Source organism: Mandrillus leucophaeus, unplaced genomic scaffold (assembly GCF_000951045.1).
Source record: "Mandrillus leucophaeus isolate KB7577 unplaced genomic scaffold, Mleu.le_1.0 Scaffold295, whole genome shotgun sequence".
NCBI classification, from domain to species: domain Eukaryota; kingdom Metazoa; phylum Chordata; class Mammalia; order Primates; family Cercopithecidae; genus Mandrillus; species Mandrillus leucophaeus.
Window position 1 is genome coordinate 1512416 of NW_012103087.1, and position 19820 is coordinate 1532235.

Below are 19820 nucleotides of genomic sequence, written 5' to 3' on the forward strand. Positions count from 1 at the left end.
AACAAACAAACAAACAAAAAAAGCAATGTGATTTGTGGGCTGTAGAAAAACAGAAAATAGGCCAGATTTGCCCTGTGAGCCACAGTTTACTGATTCCTATTCTATACTATATACACTTAACACAGAGAACATTCTAATATATGAAAAAAATTACCGTTCCAGTTTTCCAAGTGTTTTAACTTCCATAGTTTCTTCAGAATTGCCGATAAACACAATACCAATCCTGGACATTATAAGGATAAAAAAGTGAGACTTAAGAAATAATACTGCATATTTCACAATGTCACTATAGCTTAACTTGAATAAAAACGTTTAAAATCAAAGTTTAAAATGCATTTAAAAATATTTCCTTTTAATATCACTACTTTGGTGCCAGGAGTGGTGGCTCATGCCTGTTATCCCAGTACTTTGGGAGGCCAAAGCTGGTTGATCACCTGAGTTTAGGAATTCAAGACCAGTCTGGCTAACATGGTGAAACTCAATCTCTACTAAAAATACAAAAATTAGCCAGGTGTGGTGCCCTGTGACTGTAGTCCCAGCTACTCAGGAGTCTGAGTCAGGAGAATGGCTTGAACCCCAGAGGCTGCACTGAGCTGAGATCACGCCACTGCACTCCAGCCTGGGTGACAGAGTGAGATTCCATCTCAAAAAAAAAAAATATATATATACACACACACAGACGCACACACATTTATATATATTATATATACATTTATATATTATATATATTCACATTTATATATTATATATTCACATTTATATGTATTATATATATTCTTATATTCTTTTATATATATAAAAGAATATATACACACATACACACATATATACTTTTAAGGACTAGAAGGATTAGAAGGATCAGAGTAGATGTAGTACAACATATACACAAGCATTTTTCATAAATTCTATTACACAGATTTTTATAGTAATCAGACTTTCAAAGAGATCTTAAAAAAAAGAATGTAAGCTTGATAATAAAATGACTTCAAATTGTCATTTAAAATTTAAATTGTACTTCTCTTTTTATGTATTTATATGAATTCTGACAACTTAAAATGATGAATTTATGTTTGAAAAATTTAAATTATGATTCCAATATTGTTGCATTTATTTGAATGGTGTTTTTCCGAAGATCTGGAAATCAGACTAAATTACCTTGCAGCAGCTTCTACTAGTGCCTTTTCATCTGGTGAAGATGCATAGTACTCCAACTGCGAGGGTGCCAGGTTGGATTGCCAGGGACCATCACCAATACAGTCAGTCTGAACATTGCTAATCTGTACAGTGTGACAGAGACTGACTGCTTTAAAGAAGAGATCATGTTCTTTAATCTGTAAAAATGTAATTCATATTCATGATAAAAATATCATTTCCACATACCATTTAGGAAACCAGAGGTGAAATTCTAAGATCTAGAACAAGAGTGCTACAACCTTGATTGCCTGAGTAATAGTTGGTTGTTTCTGCCTTCAAAAAGTAAAATGTCACATTTGCTTAGGACCCTTCGACATGTGAGCATCTTTTTAGGAGGTACAACCAAATTGCAAGTAGAGGGGAACGCTTTTTTATAGAAGAAGTGAGGTCTCAAAAAGTATTAAATAAGTTTAAGCTCTATTTTTCAAAGAAAGTCTTCTTCACTTCAAGGCAGTAAGGGCTTTTCTTAACTATGTTCCATTTAAATACTCAAAGAGCTAAGGCAGACAAGTTAAACTGTCTGATATGAATTTCAAATATATATTCCTTGCTCTACTGACACAAACTTTTTTTCCTGAAACTCATCAACTACTGCAGAGAATTATTTCATATGAAACCCTTATTTATTAATTTAAAAATTACTTACCAGTTCAGTTTCATTTTCAGGACTGGTTCTGAAAGAGGAACTGGTTGTAAGATGGGATAAGTTGTTAAGATGGGATAAACTACTAAGATAAGATAAGTTTCCTTCTGAAGAGTCTGGGGTTGGTCCTTCGGGTACAAGTCTACCATTGATTTCTTGGTATTTCATGCCATTAATTGAACATTCCCGAAACTGCATCTCATTTTCTGTCAGTGTACCAGTTTTATCTGTAAACACGTACTCTACCTATAGAGACAGCAAACAAAAGAAAATAAACCTTTGTGTTCACGGACCTATGTTAAGCAAGAAAAAAATCTCTGTCCTTGCTCTCCTGAAGTCAAGTTTATCTATTAATATTGATATATGGATGCTGAGATTCTTATAATCCAAGCACAATTAAAAAAAAAAAGATGACAAGGAAAGAAAACAGGGTAACACAAAATAGTTTAAAGCTACATAGATTTTGAAGTTTGTGGCATTTTTATGTACATGTCTATCTCTAGAATTGACGAGAATTTGGTATTAATGCTTCTTTTCTGTTTCTTGGCTAAGGTATTTTAAGTAGTAGGACTCAAGAATTATCTCTAAAGCAAGGCAGAAAGGATGCTTAATAACAAAGAATGTGAAAGGGTATCTGGGTGAGGAGAAATAGTGCAGGGCTGGGAATAGGAATACACAATGATAGCGACTGCAATACAAGAAGGTAGAGGTGTGAATTGTCTAAAACAGAGAGAAGTTGAAACTGAGGACAGAAAACAAATTTAGTGAAAAAAATGAATGTGTAAAAGAAAAAAATATTTTTAAAAGCAAGACAAATTATTTCATTACTTTTGGAGGCTAATTCCAGAAAAATTACTTTAAAAGAAGGTACATCCATGACAAAAGAAGGATGTAATAGTCAAGTCTTGATCCAACTAGGATCATCATGAAAATTTGATTATTGCAATAATGACTTGAGAAAGAAGTCCTTTAAAAAGGGATGTAGCAATCACAAGAAAAGAAACAAGCTACAGACCAACATCCCTTATAAAGAGATGCAAATCAAATCCAGAAACATATAAAAAGGGTTATATACTACAAATATGTGGGATTTATCCCAGAATTGCAAGATTGATTCAACATTTTAAAAAATTAACGTAATCCATCATATTAATAAAATGGTACCTGGCCTTCATTTTATTAATAAAATAACCACCAAAATAGGTGCAGAAAAAAGCATTTGATAAAAATCCAATACCCTTCAGGATAAAGGCATTCAACAAACTGGAATAAAAAGGAACTTCCTCAGCCTGATAAAGGGTATCTATAAAAAACTCACAGCTAACATCATACTTTATGGAGAGAGACTGCATGCTGTCTTCCTAAGATCAGGAATAAGACTGCTTTTGTCACTTTTACTCAACATTGTACTTAAGGTTTTAGCCATGACAATTAGGCAAGAAAAGGGAAATAAAAGTTAACATGATTGGAAAACGATCTCCATTTGCACATATGAATTTGTATATAGAAAATTCTAAAATATCCACTAAAAAAAATAGAATACATAAGTTCAGCAAAATTTCAGGATAAAAAGATCGATATCCAGAAAGAAAGGCAGAGATAAATTTGGCAGAAAATTACTTTAGGTAAGTTAAATAACTTACCTAAAGTCAAAAAGCAAATAAATGGTGAAACTGGAAATAAGAGCTAGAATACCTTATCTTTACTATTTGATATTAAATGTTGCCCAGTATCTATAGCAATGTTGAGTTGGAAGTTAAAGGTAGATATAAAGACCCCATGCAAGTTAATTAAAAAACACCCACAAGTGTAGATTAGAAAGAATGAGGGATGAGTTATAAAGAAAATATATAAGATACATTAGCAGTCAAACAGAAATAATACTCCACAGGTTACTAGATACTAGAATACAGACTGACCTATCAGTCATGGAAGATTCTTTAGAAAAAAGATTAGATGGTAGGGATGGATAAAATAAATTAATTTTGATTAAAAAAATATATATATATATAAAATCAAGAAGTTTAATCTTTTAACTTTGGTGATAAATAGGTCACCACTGTAAACCTTCCTAAGCGTTGTTTTTTGGATAATATGGAAATGAAAGAGCATAGAAGAGTATGAAATAAAGTAGATTTCATTGGTATAAAGACAAAATACGAATAGAGGCAATACACATACATGAAATACTTGTAGTTTCAAAAGCAAAAAGAGAGGCTGAGAAAATCAGTAATTAAAGAAATAATCACCAGAAGCTTCTTAAAGACAAAGCAGGCCGGGCGCGGTGGCTCACACCTGTAATCCCAGCACTTTGGGAGGTCGAGGCAGGCGGATCACCTGAGGTCAGGAGTTTGAGACCAGCCTGGCCAAATGGCAAAACCCTGTCTCTACTAAAAATACAAAAATTAGCCAGGCATGGTGGCAAGCGCCTATAATCCCAGCTAGTTGGGAGGCTAAGGCGAGAGAATCGCTTGAACCTGGAAGGTGGTGGTTGCAGTGAGCCGAGATTCTGGGTGACAGAGGAAGACTCCGTCTCAAAAACAAAAACAAAAACAAACAAACAAACAAACAAAAAAGACAAAGCAGACATGAGTATGCCTACACAATGTGGAGTTCCAGAAAAACAAAAATTCTATCATGAAGGAAAAAGGAGGTGAAGAGAGTTGAGAAAGAAAGGTCAAAGGTAGATTGGAAAAAATTTATTCAGAAAAGTAAAAATGGGCCTTTAGGCCTTAAATATATAATACATAATTAAAGAAATGTGACATTAATTAATATTTAACATAAACTATTAAGGCCTCCTAAATGTTACTAAAAATAAATGCATCAACTTGTGGTTAAATATGATAGGTTGAGCACATTTAATTACCTCTGGTTCTCTTAAAACTTCACCATGAGGATAAAAAAATAGAAAAAGAACAAAAAAATGGTAAAAAAGTCAACATGAGAGGGAAGACTGACACAAGTTTGGAAGATGGAAAAGGAGATGAATGAGTGGTAACTGATTTACCAGAATTAAGAATCTGAAACCCAAGCGATGAGGAAACCCATTCTCAGAAACTCTCAGGAAGCAGACCTACCAGCTAACCCTGAATGTGGGAGTACAGGATGAGGCTGAAAATACAGGCTATCAGGAGTAGTTTAATTCTGAAATCTCTTTAAAAGTTGCAAACTTCAAAATGCCCCTCATTTATTGGAGTAACAGCTGGAAGGCTAGTAAGCTGAACCAGACAGAATCTGGTCTCCGCAGACAGCCGAACACAGAAGTAAGGCAGCACACTAAAAACAGATTTCCAATGGCCAATTCTAGCAGTCATAAGCAGCAGAAATATTACCTGCTGGGCCTGTCAGCCCATTACCTTAAGGTGTGGCCCACTGAATCAATAGCTTCTGATAAGCATATAAGTGTTTTTTTTTTTTTTTTTTTTTTTTATAGACAGGGTTTCACTCTTGTTGCCCAGGCTGGAGCGCAGTGGCACAATCTTGGCTCATTGCAACCTCCACCTCCTGGGCTCAAGTGATTCTCCTACCTTACCCTCCCAGGTAGCTGGAACCATAGGCACACACCACTGCACCCGGCTAATTTTTGTATTCCAGCTAATTTTTTATTTTTTGTAGAGATGGGGTTTTGCCATGTTCTCCAAGCTGGTCTTGAACTCCTGGGCTCAACTGATCCACCCCCCTTGGCCTCCCAAAGTGCTGGGATCCCAGCCTTTCGTGTTTGTTTGTTTGTTTATTTATTTATTTATTTTTGAGACAGGGTCTCATTCTGTTGCCCAGGCTGGAGTGCAGTGGTGTGATCACGGCTCACTGCAGCCTCGACTTCCTGGGCTCAAGTCATCCTCTCACCTCAGCCTCCCGGACAGGGTCTCATTCTGTTGCCCAGGCTGGAGTGCAGTGGTGTGATCACGGCTCACTGCAGCCTCGACTTCCTGGGCTCAAGTCATCCACTCACCTCAGCCTCCCGGACAGAGCACTTTTACACTTGAAATGATAGCCAAAGATTAGCATCCATTTGAGGATCACTCCTTACATAAAAGGTAGAATCTGAAACAAATTATAATCAGTTCTGCTGTAACACTGTCTTGAAAAACACAAATTTATCCCGATGCAACTGATAAAATGAGGGACAATCTAAGCGTAATCAAAACTTTGCTCAAATTTTGCCCAAACCTCAGTTACTAGCTATCTCAGTTCACCATGTGCTATATCCATGTCTGGTATTACAACCTTCCCTCTGATTTCAGATAACCTTCCTTCTAACACTTCACAGTAACACATAAGCTACAACCCTTCTGATGCCTATCTTCCACAGGCAAACTTCAGGTCTTTTCCAGATAAGTGCCATATTTATTGCAGTATTTGCGTATTCATGAACAATTTGGCAAGCGCTGCTTTTATTAGGTTCCTATCTTTTAAAAAATGTATTATTAGGCTGGGTGCAGTAGCTCACGCCTGTAATCCCAGCACTTTGGGAGGCTGAGGTGGGAGGATCACCTGAGGTTGGGAGTTCGAGACCAGCCTGACCAATATGGAGAAACCACGTCTCTACTAAAAATACAAAATTAGCCGGGTGTGGTGGCGCATGCCAGTAATCCTAGCTACTCGGGAGGCTGAGGCAGGAGAATCACTTGAACCTGGGAGGTGGAGGTTGTGGTGAGCCGAGATTATGCCATTGCACTCCAGCCTGGGCCACAAGAGTGAAACTCTATCTCAAAAAAAAAAAAAAAAAAAAAAAAAAGTATTATTAATGTTTTTGTGTTCTACCCCAATCCCATTCTCTCATAAACCCTGTGGCTTTAACTAATCAATTTTGCATTATGCAGTGAATTTTAGGAATGCATATATCACATTATAGCAGAACTCACTGTTCTGGAAAATGCACTACAAGCAAAGATAATACAGGGGGCAGAAGAAGACTTCAATTGACTGTCATTAATATACTAGGGGAGGTACAAGAATAGATTGTGTTCAAGGAACGGGATAAGAGGCAATTTTTAAAAACTATCCAGAGAATACCAAAATATTAGAAATTAAAAATACTATAGCAGAAATAAATTTAAAGATACTAAAAAGATAAACCAGAGGCATTCTACCAGAAAGTAGAATTATAAAAACAAATAAAAACTGAAAATTGAAGAGAATTAAAGGGTCAATATAAGTGGTATGACATGCAAATAGTTAAGTTTCAAAACAAGAGAAACACAGAAAGACATGTTATCAAAAAAAAAAAAAAAAAAAAGAAAATTTCCTAGAATTGAAGGACATGTGTTTCTAGGCTGAAAAGACTCACAGAGTTAACTGCCAATGAAACAAAACATAAAAAAGGAAAAACCAACACCAAGGTACACCATCATGAATTTCACAACTATTGCATAAGGAGATCCTAAAGCTTCCAGAGATAAAACAACAGATCATACATAAATAATTGGGAATCAGAATGGAACTGGATTTCTCTAACAGCAATACTGGAGGCTAGAAAACAATAAAATCCCTTAAAATTTCTGAAGATTTCAATCTGGAATGCAATACCAGCTAAATTATTAATCAAGTGTGAAAAGAGAATAAAGATATTTTCAGATATGTCAAGTTTAAAAACATTTTCCTCTCACACATCCTTTCTCAGGAAGTTGTTAGAAGATATACAGCACCAAAAGACAATAAGCCACAGGTAGGAAGCACATGGGATGCAAGAAAGAGGAGATCCAAAACAGGAGAGAGGTAAAGGAATTTCCAGGGTGATGGTAAAGGGAAGTCCAGAGTGACAGCTGAGAAGCAAGCCCAGAAAGAATAAAAGAATAATCCAATTGAAGCAGAAAGGTGGAAGCCTCCAAAAACACTGTCACCAAAAAAAAAAAAAAGAAAAAAAAGGAAGGCAGGGAGGAAGAAAGGAACTCCTAGATTACCTGATATGTTTGAATATGTAGACAGATGCTGCACATATTATCAGAGACTTGTTTGTAGCAAATGGAAATTAAGGAAATGAAAAACCAGAGCAATTAACTCTTGGGAAAACAAAATATATAAGAAGGGAAATGTAATTATGGTATTATAGAACACACCTATAGAACTGAGAATTAGTGAACATTAAAACAATCATAATAATGTTAATAAAAATATTTATTAAATCCCAAATTGTGATATAATATTAGGGGGCTATGGAGAAGCAAAGTGGATATGTGTCTGGGTATGTGTGTGTGAAGAGTAGTGTAAGAGCTATGTCTTTATATTCCATAGTAGATAATGTCTAAAACTCAAGAATAAGAAAGAATATCAAATAGAAATATAGTGGTAAATAACAAAAGAAACAACTTAGGGTTTAAAAACTGGGAACAGCTAGGAGTGGAGCAAAGGAGTGTTGTTTTAGGTATAAGCGTCATAATATCTTGTTAAATTAATCTTTGCACATGTATTACTTTGATAACAATAACAAATTAGAGAAACAAAATATTAGGATCATTTTCACCTGTCCAAGCTCTTCGTTCAGATCGGAAGTATTGACTTGAGCTTTCTGATCTGATTCTTCATGATACAGATCAAGATCCCAGCCAATAAAAAATGATCCAAGAAATTTCTGCATTTCAACTGTCACATATAATGAAATTGGAATGATGAAATTGTAGAGAACCAAAAAAGCAAGGAAGTCTGAAATAAACCTCAGAATCTAGAAAAAAGGAAATAATTGTTTGATAAGAAAAAATACACTAGAATTTCTTCAGTATTATTGATGAAAATTACCAGAAAGTTTCATGTCTACATAGACTATCAACTATATTCTGAGGTAAATAGTCTCATGAATTGAAATCCATTTATTGAATTGTCTAACATTACATTTCCTCTGGTTATTGTATTGCTCATTAGAATCTTGATGAAGTAAATGATGAAAAGGTTAAATTCAAATAAGTTAATTTGTTACTTTCAGAAGCTAACAAAAAGCCTGGTATGACTGAAACTACCTTTGGCAAAATTATAATATCTGGAGTGTACTTATCCCATTCTACTATTACCCTTCAAAATCAGATAACTACTAAAAGTTGAGTGTAACTTTACAAAGTTATAAAATAATTGTGAGGCTAAAAGTGCTAGAAATTAAAACTCTTAAGTACAGATTACACAGGAATAGCCTATTTTAATGGCTTTAGTGGTTTCATATTTCAACATGCATTTGTGAAAGGAAATGTACCTAACTGTGAATGATATTAAAAATATGACCCTGTGATTATTTGCTTTATAGTCTCTTGAGATCCAAATTTGTCTTCCAATACATAGATTTTAATCTAAAGTGAAATTTGGAGAACCATTATTTACCAAAATTATAGGTTAAATTCTCTTGGTAGTCCATGTTTAATCAATTTAAAACATACGACATAATTTGTATATTAGTTCATATTAAGACTGATAATAAGCATCCTTGAATTATTAAGACAAAATGAAAAAATACATCCATTTACTCTTTGATTCATTTATAAGACATAGTAAATGGAAGAGAAAACTGAGTTTGTAGTATTATTAATGTGAAATGCAAAGATAGATGGATTTAAAATTTTGTGACCTCTTTGAACTATTCAAGTCAAGCCATAGGGAATACAACTTTTTATGCCGTAAACTACAAAAAGCTATCAGTACAAACACGCTGGCTTCTCTGCATCTGCAATGCCATTTTTGTCACCCTTCAGTACCAACGATTTTAGGATTATAGTGGTCTCTCCTATCAGAAGTCGCTACCAAAGCACTAACTGTGCCAAATAATAGTTTCCTTTATGACACAGTCAGTAACACCATAAAATACCTTACTGCTATTTCTTTGATGTTCTGTTTTTTGGTTATACCAAGGTTCATCCCATTTTTCTTCAGTTTGCCATGTATACTTCAAGATAGTGCTGATGACAGCTTCAGATATAAGAATTACTAGATAAATTATCAAAAATGTATTCATTGACCTAAAGGAAGAAAAAGAGAATATAAAACATACAAATCATTTATTACTATATTCATTTGCTTGAAAATTAGTACTTGTATTAGAGAGGATATTAAAGCACAGAAGGTACTACTGTAGCTATTTTAAAACACACAGTTTTTGTTTTCAAGAAATAACCATTAAATAGAATTTATTTATTAGCAATAAAAGAACCAATACACACAGGTTACAAGCCTATTTAATATAGCCATGTTACCATTCAAAATGCTTATAGTAAGTGACGGTTTTAAGTCAGTTATTTTTGCCATAAGTAATTATTCTAAGTTTTTTTTTTTTTCACATTTTCAGCACCCATCTTAAGTGTAATAGCTAAAAATAACATTTGTATAGCATTAAAATTTTATAAAATGTTTGTCACATCTACTACCTTACCTAATCTATATGAAAACCCTTAAAGGGGAAATTATTACACACTTTTAACTGACAAAGACCAAAGCCCAAAAATAATTCTGTAAATTTCCCCAAATCACACAAGTCAGGAATTGACTTCAGAATCCCTCTTCTCTTTACTAGGTAAGCCTAATGTCACATGTCTTTGATTTTAAGTTTAAAAACATATATTATTAATACAATTAAAGGAACTCATCATTGTAAATGCAAGTGTATACAAAACAAGCGATGTTATAATGAACTCTCACATCCAACAGATATTGAGGGAAAATGCAAATCACAAGCTTTGTAAAAACCCTTAAAAGATTGAAAAATGCCTGAATTCTGATTTTTCTCCCTAGGCCTTCCATAATTTAACCTAATCTTACCTATGGAATAAGTCGATTCCACCATGTTCCAATGTAAACTCTACATATTCTGCAGTGACAGTAAATAAGGAACATAAGAAAGGAACTGGCTTTTGTTTGGTTATTATGTGTTAGGCATAGTATTCAGCACTTCACCTACAGTACTGCTAGCACTTTTATACATGAGAACACTCGGATCAAGAGAAGAAAAAAACTGGTCCAAAGCCCCACAGAGCTAGTAAGGAAAGGATATGCCATTCAAATCTACATCTGTATGACTCTAAATTTTGACCTCTTTTCACTAAACTAGTCATGTCTCCTTGTGGCAACAAAATGCCTGGTTTATTTCCATCTTTCTTTGCTCATGTCTATCCTCATCAGACATATTCTCCTTTTTCCTGACATTATTAACCTATTTTTCAAAATTTAACTCAAAATCCATCTCCTTCCTAAAGTCTATCCTAATTACATTGGTTTACATTCAACTTCCCCTTATTTAAATTTAAAACTAGTACCACAGCCCCTATTACCTAATTTTTTTACTGTGTATTAACCTTTCAACTTGATTGAAATCCCCAAAAAGAGATTGAATTATATCTCAGAAAACCTACTACAGCAACAGATACGCAAAAAAGCTGAATAAAGATTTCTAGGACATTGGGCTGTTGCCAGTTTTTTGCTGTAACAAATAAAGTGGCTATGAACATTTCTGCTTGAGTTTTTGTGACAGCATAAAATTCATTTATCTGAGTTAAATGCCCAAGAGTGCAACAGCTGGGTCATACGGTAAACACATTTAGTTTTATAAGAAACTTCCAAACTACCTTCCAGAGTGGGTTTACTATTTTTAATTCCCACCAACAACATATAAGAGATTCAGTCTCTCCACCTCCTAGCCATTTAGTATTTATCACTATTTTTATTTTAACTATTCTAATGGGTGGTGATATCCCAATGTGGTTCTAATTTGCTTTTCTCAAATAGGTAATGATGCTGAGTATCTTTTCATGTGCTTGTCATCTGCAGCTTTTCTCTGGTGAAATATGTATTATGCATTTGGTGAAATATGAAATACGTCTTTTGCTCATTTTCTAATTGGATCACTGAATTACTGTTGAGTTTCAGAGCTCTTTATGTTTCCAAACGTAAAGCCTCTGAAAGATTTGTGGTTTGCAAATATTTTTCCCCAGTCTGTAGCTTGTCTTTTCATCCTTTTAAGAGGGTTTTTCACAGCACCAAAGTGTTTACCTTTGATTAACTACAACTTATTAATTTTTTTGATTGAGGAATTACACTTTCAGTGTCATGTCTTCTAGCTCTTTGTCTAACACTAGGTCCTGAAGATTCTGTTTTCTTCTAAAAGTTTTATAGCTTAATGTTTTACATTAAATCTATGCTTCAGTTGAATTAATTTTTACACACAGTGGGGGTTTGGATTTGTTTTGCTATGGATATCCAATTGTTCTAGCACCATTTGTTGAAAAAGATTATCCTTCCTCTATTGTATTGCTTTTGTGTTGTTGCCAAAAATCAACTGGGCCTATTTGTGTTGGTCTGTTTCTGGGGTTCTCTATTGTGTAACACTGATCTATGTACCTATTCTTTCACCAACACCAAATTGTCTTGATTACTGTCACTTATATAGTAAGACTTAACATCAATAGCAACTCTTCCCACTTTTTCATTTTCAAAACTGTTCCTTTGCTTTTCTATCTAAATTTCTGAATAAATTTTCTACTTCTACAAAAAAACTTGCTGAGATTTTTATAGAAATTGCATTATACCTATGAATCGATTTGGGAAAACTGGCATCTTTACTGAGTCTTTCAACCCATGAACATGATATATTGTTCCATTTATTTAGATCTTTGATTTCTTTCCTCAGTGTTTTGTGATTTTCAGCATAAAGATTTGTATGTATTTTGTTAGATGTGTACCTAGGTTGTTCTTTCTTTGGGGTGCAACTGTAAATGGCATTGTGGTTTAAATGTTAATTTCCCTTTGCCACTGATGTTTCTGTTCTAATGTAAGTATTTAGTGCTAGAAATGCCTATACTGCTTCAGCTGTAGCCCACAAATTTTGATATACTGTATTTTCACTGATATCCAAGTATTTTTTAAAATTTTCTTTAAGATTTCTTCTTTGACCCTTGGATTATTTAGAAGAGTTCCAGTTGTTTCAAATCTTTACCAGTACTGGGAACATTTAGTCTTTTCAATTTTTACCATTCTAGTAAGTCATGCATTTGTATCTCCTTGTAGTTTTGATTTGCATTTCTCTCATGAGCAATGATGCTGTATACTTCTTTATGTGCTTATTGGCCATTTAAGTGTCTACCTTCCACCTTTTCCCCATTTTTAAAATTGGCTTGTTTCTCTTTTCATTGTCGATTTGTAGGCAGCTTTTTGTGTATGTGTGTTTGTGTGTGTGTACACAAATGACGTATGTATCATTATATACTCAGGATACAAGTCTTTGGTCAGATATGTTTTCAAATATTGTCTCCCAGTTCGTAATGTGCAGGTTCATTTCTTTAAATGTTTAGCCTGATGAGCAGAAGTTTTTAATTTTGAGAAAGTCTAATTTATCAATTTTTTATTATATTTGTTGTATCCTAAGAAATCTTTACCTACTCTAAGTCATAAAGATATCTTTCTAAGTTTTCTTCTAAAAGTGTTTTTTGTTTTGTTTTGTTGTTTTAGACGGAGTTTTGCTCTTGTTGCCCAGGCTGGAGTGCAATGGCATGATCTCGGCTCACCATAACCTCTGACTCCAGGGTTCAAGTGATTCTCCTGCCTCAGCCTACCAAGTATCTGGGATTACAAGCATTTGCCACCATGCCCAGCTAATTTTTGCATTTTTAGTACAGACAGGGTTTCTCCATGTTGGTCAGGATGGTCTCGAACTCCCGACCTCAGGTGATCTGCCTGTCTCGGCCTCCCAAAGTGCTGGGATTACTGGCCTGAGCCACCATGCCTGGCTCTTCTAAAAGTTTTATAATTTTAGCTTTTATATTTAGGTCTATGACTCATTTTCAAAACTTTTTGGAGTACAGCATAAGGTAGAAGCTAAGTTTCATGTTTTTCTCATTTGAATATCCAACTGCTGCATCATTTGTAGAAAATACTAACTTTTTTATTGAATTGACTTGTTGCTTGGTTGAAAATCAACAAACCCACACATGAATGGTCTACTTCTCAACTCTCTATTTTATTCTATGTTAATACCACACTGTAATTACTGTAGCTTTATATTAAGTATTAAATCAGGTAAGGTAAATCTTTTAGCTTTCTTAAAGAGACTGTTTTTGCTGTGCATCTGAATATGCACTTTGGCTATTGCATTTCAATATACACTTTAGTATTACCTTGTCAATTACTACAAAAAGATTGCTGTGATTTTGAGACTAAGGGAATCTATACAGTAATTGATAGCTTAACAATACTGAGCTTGACAATCTATTAATGTGATTTCTCCATTTATTTAGGTCTTAATTTCTCTTGCCACATTTTGTAATTTTCATTATAGAAATCTTGCACAAGTTAAAAAAAAAAACTTATTCCTAAATATATTATGCTTTTTGACACTACTATAAAAATAACTTTTTAAAATTTCATTTTCTGTATCTTACTATTATATAGATATAAAAATGATTTATCAGCCGGGCACACGGGCTCATGCCTGTAAACCCAGCACTTTGGGAGGCCGAGGCAGGCAGACCACGAGGTCAAGAGATCAAGACTATCCTGGCGAACATGGTGAAACCCCATCTCTACTAAAAAATACAAAAATTAGCTGGGTGTTGTGGCACGCACCTGTAGTCCCAGCTACTCCGGAGGCTGAGGCAAGAGAACTGCTTGAACCCAGGAGGCGGAGGTTGCAGTGAGCCGAGATCACGCCACTGCACTCCAGCCTAGTGACAGACTGAGACTCTGTCTCAAAAAAAAAAAAAAAAAAAATTTCTCTTTATTTACCTTGTATTCTGAGACCAACTTGCTTATTATAGTTTTCTTGTTGAATACTTATGCCTGTTTATATGAAAAATCATTGTCTTCCAGTAGGACAACTTTACTTTTTGCTTTCTAGTACTTATGGTTTTTAAATTCTTTAACTTGTTGCACTGCATAAGGCTTCCAGAATAATGTTAAAAAGTAGTGAGATTGGATACTCTAGGTACAAGTCCTTTACAAGATATGTGCTTTGCAGACATTTTCTCTGATCTATGGCTTGTCTTTTTAAATTTTTTATTTTAGTTTCTGGCATCTTCATAACATAAACAGTGCCTTTTTAAGTGCATTTCGATGAAGTTTAAGCTGTCAATTTTCATGGTTCCTTTTTCATACATTTCCCATCTAAGAAATCTTTACTTAACCCAAGGTCACAAAGATTTTCTCCCATGTTTTACAGATTTAGTTATTATGCTTAGACCTTACACTTTGGGTTAGTTTTTGCGTATGTGGGAGACGGGTAAGGGTGAAGATTCAATTTTTGACATACAGACGTCCAGCTGTTCTAGCACCATGTGTTGAAAAGGCAGAGCTTTAGTGTGCAGACTTTTTAAAATAATAACTTAAAGCTATTTGACAGACTTATGGTTATTTAGACTTTATTTCATCCTGTGCCAATTTGGTAAGTTACCTGTGTTTTCAAAGAATCTGCCCATTTCATCTAAGTTGTAAAAGTCAGTGACATAAAGTTGTTCCTAATAGTTCCTTATTATCCTTGGATATGTGTAGGCTCTATGGAGCTATCCCCTCTTTCATCCCTGACATTGGTAATTTTTTACTTTTCTTCTCTTATGCCACTTCTCTTTTGCTTAATCAGTTAATCTCAGCAGGAATTTATCAACTTTATAGCTAGAAATTTCCCTCTAAGCTGCTGGGCTTTTCCTTGAGTCTGCAAATGTAGGTATGTTGGGTTTAAATTACCATCCTATTTGAAGAAATTTAAATTTCCTTTGTGACTTCTCCTTTGACCCGTGAGTCAGTTAAGAGAGTTGTTTTTTAATTTCAAAATATTTGCAGATTTTGTTATTGATTTTTAATCCAATTCCCTCATTGTCAAAGAACACACTTTGTATGATTTCAGTCTTTTGGGATTTGTTTTATGGCACATCATATGATCTCTCTAGATGAACTTTCCACGTATAATTATGGAACTATTCTGGTTTTCAGTTTTCATAGGCTTACAATATACACAGTATATCTTTTGATGTCAACCTATTTATATCTTTATATGTAAACTATATTTCTTCTAGGCAGCATGTAGTTGGGTCTGGCTCTTTTATCCAATCTGACAATCTCTGACTTCATTAGACTGTTTCATGCATTTACATTTCATGTAATTTTTGGTCAAATTTAGGACCACCATTTTGCTATTTGTTTTCTATTTGTGTCATTTGGTTTTCTGTTTCGCTGTTCTTCCTTTCTAGCTGTTTACGGTGTTTATCAAACATTTTAATATTCAGTTGCTCTAACTTACTACCTATAAATCCTTGCCTTATTGTTTTTAATGGAAGCTCCAGAGATGAGAATATGCATCTTCACCTTATTGTAATTTATTTATAGATGCTACTGTATTACTTCATGTAAAATGTAGGACCTTTGTAACAGTTCATTTACAGCCCCTCATCATCTTTTGTGCTCTGTTTATACAAGAGAAAAAGAAAGCTTAAAATTAATCATTTGAGTTCATCTGGCACCATAAGAAGTTAAAGAGGAACAATGAGACCCAACCTGAGAAGAAACAGAGGAAATTAAGAAGATGTGAGCTGAAGCCAATGGAAAACAGAAAAAAAATACACAAAATTAAAGCCAAAAGTTGGTTCTTTGAAAAACATGAATAAAGTGTCTTTTTTTATTTTTTGAGATGGAGTCTCGCTCTGTCACCCAGGCTGGAGTTCAGTGTTGCGATCTCGCCTCACTGTAACCTCAGCCTCCTGGGTTCAAGCAATTCTCCTGCCTCAGCCTCCCAAGCAGCTGGAACTACAGGCGCACACCACCACACCCAGCTAATTTTGCATATTTAGTAGAGACGGTTTTGCCATGTTGGCCAGGTTGGTCTTGAACTCCTGACCTCAAGTGATCCGCCCACCTCGGCCTCCCAAGGTGCTGGGATTACAGGTGTGTGCCATGAATGAAGTGTCTTTCTGTGCTTGCTTGCATCACTTAACATAATGATCTTCAGTTACATCCATGTTGCTGCTAATGACACGATTTCATTCTTCTTACGGCCAAACAGTATTCCATTGTGTAGGTATGTATACATTTTTTTATCCATCCATCTGCTGATGAACTGTTAGATTGAATCCTGTGTTATTATGAATAGTGCTGCAATAAACATGCAAGTGCAGATATTCCTTTGATATACTGATTTCTCTTCCTTTGGATAAAACCCAGTAGTGGGATTGTTGGACCACATGGTAATTATGTTTTTAGTTTTCGGAGACATCTCCAGACTGTTTTCCACAGTGGCTAGCCTAACTTACATGCCCACCAACACATATAAGAGTTTCCTTTTCTCCATATCCTTGCCAGCATCTATTGTTTATTTTTTAATTTTTGTCTTTTTAATAATAGCCATTCTGGCTGGCAAGATGACATCTCATTGTGGTTTTGATACACTTTTGTTTTTTGTTTTGTTTTTGAGATGGAGTCTCGCGCTCTGTTGCCCAGGCTGGAGTGCATGGCATGATCTCAGCTCACTGCAACCTCTGCCTCCTGGGTTCAAGCAATTCTCCTGCCTCAGCCTCCTGAGTAGCTGGGACTACAGGCACACGCCACCATACTTGGCTGATTTTTGTATTTTTAGTAGAGACAAAGTTTCACCATGTTGGCCAGGCTGGTCTTGAACTCCTGACCTCAAGTGATCCTCCTGTCTTGGTTTCCCAAAGTGCTGGGATTACAGGTATGAGCCACTGCACTGAGCCTTGAGTTGATTATTTCTTTGGTGAAAGACAGGGATCCAGTTTCATTCTTCTGCATGTAGCTATCCAATTTTCCTAGCACCACTTACTGAAGAGGATGTCCTTTCCCCAGTGTCCTCTGTTGTTTCTGATAAGAACCGGTTACCACTCATATTGTTATTCACTTACATGTGAGGCATTTCTCTTTGGCTCCTTGAAACTTTCTTTTTCTCTGGATTCTGGTATTTCGACTGTCATGTGCTTTGGGGTGGTTTTCTTTGCATTTTTCCTGCTTAGAGTTTACTGATCTTTGTAGTGTAGGCTGAAACTTTTTCCTCAAATTTTAGAAATTTTCAGACATTATTGTTTCAAATATTTTTATTCTGTCCTTTTTTCTCTTTATTTGGGAATCAATTACACATATGCCAAACAGCTTAATATTATCCCACATGGCTCTGAAGCTCTGTTCATTTTTCGTAATATTTTTTCCTCTCCATTTTTCGACTGAATAATTTGTGTTTTCTTCAAGTTCACTGGTCTGACTGATTCAGTCTGGTGTTGAGCCCACCTAATGATGTTTCCATTTTAGTAATTATGTTTTTCAAGTCAAGAGTTTTCATTTATCCGCTGAGTTTTCCCATATGTTCATTCAAATTTTCCTTTAGGCCCTTGAACATATTTATAATAAATTTATAGTATCTGCTTTAAAGTTCTTGTCTGCTAAACGCAAGATCTGGATCATTTTGGAGAGTTTCTATTGAGTGCTTTTTCTCTTATGGATGAAATACATTTTCTTCACCTTCTGCTTATTTTTTATTGCAGACTGGACTTTATAAATAATACATTCTAGACAGTCTGTATTCTTTTATGTTCCTCAGAAGAGTGCTAATTTTTATTCCAGTAGGCAGTTAATTTCACCTGGTTCAACAAACTGTATCTCCAATGCAATGAGCAGCAGTAAAATTCTCTGTTGAGTTCTTTGTCTCCCTTGCACATGCATAGTTCTAGCAGTCAGCCAAGGACTTGGGCAGAATTTATGTGCAGTTTTTAGAGTTAATTCCCTTCTGTAGCTTACTTCTCATTGCTTACAGAAGGGAATTAATGCTAATCCCCTTACATTATTTTCCCCTAACTTCCCAGCTGCTCTTCCAGCTAGCTATTAACCTTGTCCTCTGATACTTCTATCCAGTAAAGTTCAGACTTTTTGATGTTCCAAGCAGCACATAAACTGGGGAGTGTCCTCAGGCAAAAAGCTACACTCTAAAATTTTCCCCCTTGCTGCTATCATCTTTCAGGATTACACTCCCTGCCCATTTCTATTTGATTCAGGTTTGTCTCCAATGTTTTCAAATAGTTGTTTATTTAAAATTTTTTTTTTTCAGTTTTAGAACTGTAATCTGCAGAAGCATTAGTCTGATTAAGTGTTTCCACCATTTATTCAATAGTATTTATTTTAAAAGTCATACTATAGAGCACCTACTATATGCTCAATACTGTGCAAAATGTTACTTGTATGTAAAAATATAAGAAACGATCACTGTCCCCAAGGTTATCGTCCTGTTTACTTAATATATATATTTTTATATAAATATTTTATACCAAATGAATAAAAAATGTATAGTTATAATTACATATAAATAAATGAAAACAGTTTTCTTACTTTTCTACTGCAGATCGTTTCTGTGATTTGCTCTTGTAATTTAATGCCATCTTAGTTTCCATTCCAGTGTATATAGCAACACCTGTAAAATAAAACAAAATTGTCTCAAAATAATCCTCTAGCATGTTTCACAAGAAATAAATATATTTACCAGCATGAAAGCTTTTAGTGTACTGCCTGACAGTTATTATAATTTTGCTTTTCTTTAAGTGTTTTCAGAGTTTTAAAAGGCTTTCTGAGACCAATTTTGTGAAGCTCCAGTCAACTGGCTAAATGGGGGAGGGCATGGATCTTGTTCCTGAGTTATAACAGACATCTGAATGAAAAATGTATTACTTGAATTGGAATTGATAGAGGAAAAGAATCTGGAAAGATGAAAGTGTCAGGGAAGGCCATTACAAATGGAGCAGTGTTAACAAAGACAGATATGGAAAACCTCACTTCCTGTTAGGTTGGGTCAACGGATTGTGGCCACAGTGTGAAAAGCCCTGAATGCTGGAATCGGGGGTCTAGACATTATTCCATAAGCATTGGCAAGATAATATGGAGGTCTATCAGAGTAAATCAAGTAAGCACACGGAAAGTGCTATTTAAAAAATGTGTGCCTTTTTTATGGCTGCATAGTATTCCATGGTGTATATGTGCCACATTTTCTTAATCCAATCTGTCACTGATGGACATTTGGGTTGATTCCAAGTCTTTG

The 19820-nt window shown here is 34.9% G+C and overlaps 1 protein-coding gene across 1 annotated transcript in view; it reads right to left on the minus strand.

Annotated features, from left to right (window-relative positions):
* The window catches only part of ATP11B (ATPase, class VI, type 11B), a 114563-nt gene that overhangs the window by 60166 nt on the left and 34577 nt on the right, over positions 1-19820 (minus strand). Inside the window, exons 9-14 of the mRNA XM_011986161.1 lie at positions 19118-19199; positions 9627-9777; positions 8304-8501; positions 1841-2083; positions 1156-1331; positions 155-223 (exon numbers count right to left, since the gene is read on the minus strand). Coding sequence (XP_011841551.1) covers positions 155-223; positions 1156-1331; positions 1841-2083; positions 8304-8501; positions 9627-9777; positions 19118-19199 — 919 coding nt within the window. The remainder of the gene's footprint in view (positions 1-154; positions 224-1155; positions 1332-1840; positions 2084-8303; positions 8502-9626; positions 9778-19117; positions 19200-19820) is intronic.